General features: G+C 43.5%; 1 protein-coding gene across 2 annotated transcripts in view; it reads right to left on the bottom strand.

The window, feature by feature from the left end:
* Positions 1-405: 405 nt before the first annotated feature.
* The window catches only part of Atg17 (autophagy-related 17), a 50,390-nt gene continuing 43,987 nt past the window's right edge, over positions 406-6,808 (bottom strand). For both annotated transcript variants that reach the window (XM_077640339.1, XM_077640340.1), the window contains exons 25-27: positions 6,346-6,473; positions 5,567-5,637; positions 406-4,485 (exon numbers count right to left, since the gene is read on the bottom strand). In XM_077640339.1, the coding sequence (XP_077496465.1) occupies positions 4,249-4,485; positions 5,567-5,637; positions 6,346-6,473 (436 nt within the window). In that variant the 3' untranslated portion in view covers positions 406-4,248. The remainder of the gene's footprint in view (positions 4,486-5,566; positions 5,638-6,345; positions 6,474-6,808) is intronic.

The following is a 6,808-nucleotide window of genomic DNA, read 5'->3' as shown; positions in this document are numbered from 1 at the left end:
AAAAGGTGCATTTGATGCTAAGAGATTTTGATTCAAAGTTGAAAAGCTTCTGCCTGCCACTCTGATTCAAACTCTGGACTCTCCGCTGACGAAACAGCTGAAAAGCGACGTAAGCTGACATAAAAGTGGACCCCGTGGTTACTGGCAGCGAATGTAGAGACACTGTGATGACACTTACACTGCCTGTACCACGCACAAGCCGTTTAGTCTCAAAAAGCTTCATACAGTTGTGACAGCCTTAGGTATTGTGAAACAGCCCCAGACTTTCCAAAGCACGGCATAAAGCAACTCCTAAATATTTTGCTTTCCTGTATATGTTCAGTCAACATCTAGCAATTCAGACAGCTAGACGGTGTTCCCCAGAAAATGCTTACAGCTAGGAAAAAGACATAACAACAGAGCAACTAAAGTACATATCAAATACATTTATTTGTTTACAGCTGCTGTACAAATACCTCATCAGTGCCTTGCCTATACAATAGCGATAGTTAAAAAAAGGAGTGAAACTGGTGCTTCGCACCACATCTCACATTATGTACAGAAAAAGTGGGCCCTCCCCAAACCTGTTTTCACTTTCATAAAAAAAAAAACTTTGCTCCTGCACACCACACAGAGCTCTTGGAGTTGCATCTCGTGAGACACTCTCTTCAAAACTCTCGTAGCCAAAAGAAATCCCTAGCACGTACAAATCATCTTCTGTCACAACTTTGTTCCATTATAGAGTACCTCATAGCAATACACATCACTTGAGCAGCTGTGCCAACTGCATCAGTGAGCCAGAGAATGCGAAACACATTTTTTGCACCATACATAACATTACTGCTTATGCTCCGTACTGGGAAATCATAAAACTAGCGGAAATAAACACTGCACCCAACAGGTTTCCAATAACAATGCACAATTTCAAGCAATTTGAATGAAACTGCCACTACGATGATGCTTGATGTGTGAATTAATGAATTAAAATAAAAGTCTCAAAGCACTGCCCCCGTCAACCAACACAGTCAGGCTAACATTATTCACACGTAGCAAGTACATGTATCAAGCATTGAAACTTTGCGAATCCACAGTTGCATCTTGTGAAACGTAAGCCCCTATTCCTGCACTGAAGGAGCTTCTGCAGAGTACATTATATTACACAAACAAATAGTTCAGAAACAAGCTAACTTGAGTCACATCTGCAGACTTTCAAGCCAAACCTAGCATCCTAAAATATCTCATATTACGACACATTACGCACGTAAATACCATGCACCAAAACCACATGAGTCACCCTAATAATAAATACCACGCAAAGAACATGCCTCGGATGCTAAAGCTTTCTTTTAAATAACACACTTCGATGGACATCTGCGTGCTGTGAGGGCGGTAGCTTTTCACACGCAGCACTTGCACGTGCATTATCAGGTAACTGTGTATCAAACTATATATATATATATATTTATATAAGTACTGCTCTGTACAGCGCTTACTTTCCACTGCTATTAAGCAAAACCTGCTGGCAAACTACCGTATCCTGAAAGGATGAAGAGGACAGATTTTAGACATGCTAAACCACTAATACCTATTACAGTTGTCCCATTCTAGACAGCAATTAGGAAGGTGCAGACCAGAAAAGAAAAGTGGTTGCACTTGAAAAGAGCACACACGCTCAGCACGGATTTGGTGCGCACGTGCATGTAGCCTAATGTATGTTGCAGAAGAAGACTAACGACAGTGCAGCTCTGACTGAGCTGGAAACATTGAATAGTCTATAGAAGAGTCGAAGAGCTAATGTGCGTTATCTTGTGCTAGATGCTGCTGACCATCGGCCTTTTGTCCAACAGAAAAGCAGCCATGTGCAGACAAACGGAATAAGCTGAGGATGCGAAAAGCAAAAAAACCCCCCCCAATATTTTTTAATAGTTTTCCCCCCTTTTTTTCTGGAGGCCTAAGCTACAACTGTCTCATTTTGTACAACAGGTCTTTCTGAACTATAGTGCGAAGATAATAATACACTGCACTCAATTTCTCAATAATAGCATATGTTCACGGTACAGTTAATTCTGGATAATTCAACTCGAACAGGACGTGAAATTAGTTTGACTTAAGTGATACACTTGATGTTGACAGGAGTAAAGACTCAGTCTGAATCAACCGAATGTTATGAATTAACGAAGTCCACTGTTACAGTGACTCCATCTAATTCCTTAACTAACCACACAGTGCAGTCATTTACGGATTACAGACTCAAACAGCCTTGTCCGTTTGGAAAATGCAATTAATGCTAATGTCGTCAAAACTTCGGCATCAGCGACAGTAAGTCTGCTGAGACCAGCAGAAGCTTGGGTACTTGTGGCCAAGAAGTTTGGCGATTGTGCGTACTTGGCGCTTTGTACCATTTTTGAACAAAGCAAGCCATAGCCATGTGCGACAAGAGTGGCATCGGAACTTTGTGCAAGAAGCTTACTAGACCATGTACTATATATATATATATTATTACACTAAAGAATGGTCGAACATCATTTTTAAAATCCGGATAAAAGAATAGTCGGAGTCACAACCACAATCAGCTGGGCTTTCTGATAAAAGCAATTAGTGCAACTACGCCTCGTTAGGCATTGTTAAAATGGTAGTGGCAAAAAAATATACGCCATACGCAATGATCTATACTTTCTAAGTGGTGTAGATACAAGAAAACAACAAAGGATGACAACTATTTCAAACACCTTGTAGTTCCAAGAGAACAACGTAAAACTATGACCTGTGTAACAAAACCCAGATGCAACGCAACAACAATACGGTTGGAATAATTCCCACATCGATCATTGTTTAGCCTGCCGACCTATTTGTGGGCTCAAACAGGGATAATATATCGAATGCATATACTAGATACCGAACTAGTAAATAGGCTAATCTGTTACCAAGTTTCAAAGAATGCTTGACAAGGAAGGAGTTACAACCACAGAAGGGGGTAACCTCTGGGATCAACGCATTCCACTTGAATCTTTAAACCAGATTCGAAATTACATAGCAGTTCTCGCAGTGCAGAACTGTGGAAAACTGAGAACTGGCAGAAACTGCTCAGTCAAGCTGCTACTACCGCACTTCTAAAAATCCTGCAGGCTGCATACAAAAAGCAGCTAAAACGATTCCCAGAAATAATTATCCGTTTCCCTTTCGAGACAAGACAATTTGACCTTGGGAGCTAACACTTCAAGGGAGACATGAAGAATCGCAACTCTGTGGCGAAAGCAAGCCTTCTTGGTGGCAAGGTAAAGTTACCTTGGAGGAGAGAGCGCTTGGTAACGATGCTGACACTTTCACACAACTGACAAACCATAACACATCTCAGTAAGCAATGCGATCACTAAGAGAAACAAAAGAAAAAGTAATGGAAAAAAAAAGAGAGCAATTGTTGAACACTTTGGCCACAAGAAACCCATCATACTTGCTCACATCACATCCAACCATTTCCCACTGAACAGATTGCCGTGAACACACAGGGTGCTGTCATGTCTGAAAGCATGGGTGGCGCCATCTGTCATGCATGCTTGAAAGCAATGAGTGTTGGCTGCCACACCACGCTGTGCAATGCAATGTGGCCACAACACCCTCAGAAAACAGCCAGTGAGTCGCTCATTACATTACACCACTTCTGCATGTGGTACGATGCTGTCTGTAGTGAAAGCCAATGTAGGCGTAATGGCAATTGAAGCTGGTTGGCCAGTAGTGCAATATGACAGGGGACACCTGGTTAGCATTCAAAGTCGAAATGTGTCCGCACTTTAGTGCTGAATTTTGGAAGAAGCCGTGTGGCTAGGTTCTCAATGGAAAAGTTACCTGGCAAATGTGGAAATGTTGTAGCTGAATTCAAAATTAGGAAGTAATGATCCCCTGAACACTGAATAGGTCTTCCCTGACATATCACACTTCATTTCACACTGAATCCATGATGCTTGAGAGCACTAAGTGCAATCATCATGCATTGAGCACTGTTGAAAAATCTGAAAACCATTGTCACTTTCAAGCTTGAGGGCAAGGTGATTTTGAAGGAGGTATGGGGAGTCAGATGGGGAGAAAGAAAATGAAATCATATGAAAAAAAAATTTTAAAAAAGTGTTGACAACTAATTAAGGCCTGTAAAAGGCAGCAACACTCAATTTTAAAACCTTCGCAACAGAAGCCTCCAGCATCTGCCAGGCTTATTTGCAAACAGAAACAAAAGTCCTCCTGGAGGAGCACCGTCCTTTCAGAAGTATAAACAACTTAGGACTCGAGAGGCTGAGGAAAAGGTTCTCCGGAGGAGGTGCTCTCCGACTGGGCGGCCGACACTGGCCCCTCCTCGCAGGCGGTAGAGCTGGCAGTGACGACTGAGGATTGAGTCAGGCTGCGGAGCGACGACCGCCGCTGTTGCTCGCGCCGTACAGCGGCTTCTTTGTCCCAAGGCTTTGCCTTCACTCGGTAGAATCGTGTTCCAGCAGGCACCCGGTATCGATTCTGCGGCTGCAGGGAGAAATGGTAAAGGTTTCTGTGTAAAGACCAACTTATGCGAAGACAAATGCACCAGAAAGTTTAAGCTCGACCCTATCGTAAGCCTAAAAATGACATTAAGCCTATTTCGCTTGTGCAAACATCCACAACTATCAATTTTTTTCCTGACATGACCACTGTTTGAAATGAGCTGTCACAAGATTCCTCTCTGCTTGCTCCCGATGCGCGATCTGAACTTCTTGTCTATGGGCACTGCTCATACACTAGAATCTCGACCATATGAATCTCGGGAAGTCAGGAAAAACACTCGTATCATCCAAAACAAAAATCTGGCGTGCAGAATTTAAGCATTCCATTTTCGGCTGACGGTGTTTGCCTACGACTACGCTCCACAACTGACTCGCAACATCATTGCTGCGCTGCTGCCGCGCGACTAGTGATTCTGGCATCAGAGAGTACCTGGTGCTCAAGGGTGCGGTCACGGCTCGCGAGTTTGTACCATATTGTAGTGGTGCAGCAAAGGAAGGGTGGGTCATAAGATCCGAATTTCTGCCCACTGCACACAATGCACTATGGCCAAGGCATTTTATGAATTCGTATGGTCCCGAAATTTGTGGAAACTGGGATTATATCATCGCGATTTCTACTGTAACGTATTGCTGACGCTGTTTTTCATTTTATTTATTTCTTTGTTGTGTTCCTTTACGCACGATTTTATCTGTACTTTGTATCCCTAGCTTGGTAAGCACCAATAGGTACTCTGTGCCGGTGACACAATCCCATTAGCATCACATGTAATGCAGTTTAAAAATAACATCCATGAGGATTTTGTAGCCATGCTGAATTCAGGTATGAGCCTTAGGCTACTGTATCCTTAGTGCAGCAAGAGCTGCAACCATGGTTTCGTATGCGCACAGCTTAAACCAAGGCAAAGTCCAACAGGTTTGTTTAAATCTGCTGGGCCACCAAGGATGCACATCAGAACAAGGGGATTCCAAAGGCAGATTGCTAAACGAGAACGTCTTCTGCCCGATTACGAGAAAATTATCAGTTCGAGCACAGATCTATTCCGTGACTTCAAGTACATTCTTACCTTGCGAGCTTGGCAGAATTCTTTCTCAACAACCTCGGCCAGGACCCAACCTTTGCGAACAGTGCCAGGAGCTGGTAACACAAATGTGAAGACAGACAAGCATCAAAACCATGGCTCCAGTCGGCCTCACCAAAAAAAGAACCTAATGAATGCTCACGAGTAAGTGATGAACAGAAGCACTGAGATCTCCCCAGGCTTCTTACACCACAAACCAGGGTGAACACAATCTAATTACAGGATCATGTTTCGTCAAATACAGTGACCTCTGACTAATTTGAATTTGCCAAACATAAACATCCGGATTAGTTTATTTGATGCTTTGGTTGTAACCAGTTCATGGTTTCACTTAATTCGAACAAATTTTTGGCCTCCTTCAATGTTGCATTGTTATACAAGCTGGCTGTGTTCGCAACTTCACATGGCCTGTGCTTGAGCTTAACACCAATAGTCTTCACCAAGCTGCATCACCTTTACATGAGACAATGCAGTTGATTTCACTTCACTGGCATATTCTCCAACTACACCACGCTTCTTTCAGGTGGCAGAACACCTCCATAAGCTGTTCACCTGCTATGACAGCCAAATGGCAGAGGACGTTCAGAAGTCAAATAATACAGTCATACGGGAACATTGCAGCTAAGGTGACAACATGGTTGTTGGGGGTTTCAAGCAAGTGGTGGCTGCACACAGCATGTTCAGCCTTTGACCTTAACATCATGGTGCAGAGAGCAGCCCAAGGATAGATGCGCTATCGCCTCGGCAACAACGTGGCGACCTACCTGTCTTGAGGCCGAGTGTGTCGAGGCAGTCCGTGTGAAGAAAGTGCAGGTTCGGGCCCAGAACAAAGAGGACGTAGTTCTGGTGACCCTCGTCGTAGCAGAGAAGCACAACATCACCAGGTTGGCAACTGGCGAGGGCAGGTAAGAAATATGCGCATCCTAAATTTATGGTGCTAGCACAGACACTCTAGCAGCATTCTGAGCTATTCACACAATCTAATAGTCTCCTCTGCTGGCTCAGTATTATAAATAAGCTGCACCCAGGCAGTGCAAGCGATGGAATAAGCTACAAACACATCTGCACCAGCAACAGAGTGAAATATCAAATTCAAGTGAATATTTCTCGATGTTGATGAATAGCACAGAACTTTGATGCATTAGTGAAGCATCCTTTGCAACATATGACGGAAGCTACCTGCTAAGAAAGCATGGCTGGCACCTAGTGCGCAAAGTCGAGGGTGAC

This window comes from Amblyomma americanum, chromosome 10 (genome assembly GCF_052857255.1).
Source record: "Amblyomma americanum isolate KBUSLIRL-KWMA chromosome 10, ASM5285725v1, whole genome shotgun sequence".
Taxonomy (NCBI): Eukaryota; Metazoa; Arthropoda; class Arachnida; order Ixodida; family Ixodidae; genus Amblyomma; species Amblyomma americanum.
The sequence above is the reverse complement of the archived record's forward strand: the minus strand, read 5'-3'. Positions and strand labels throughout refer to the sequence as shown.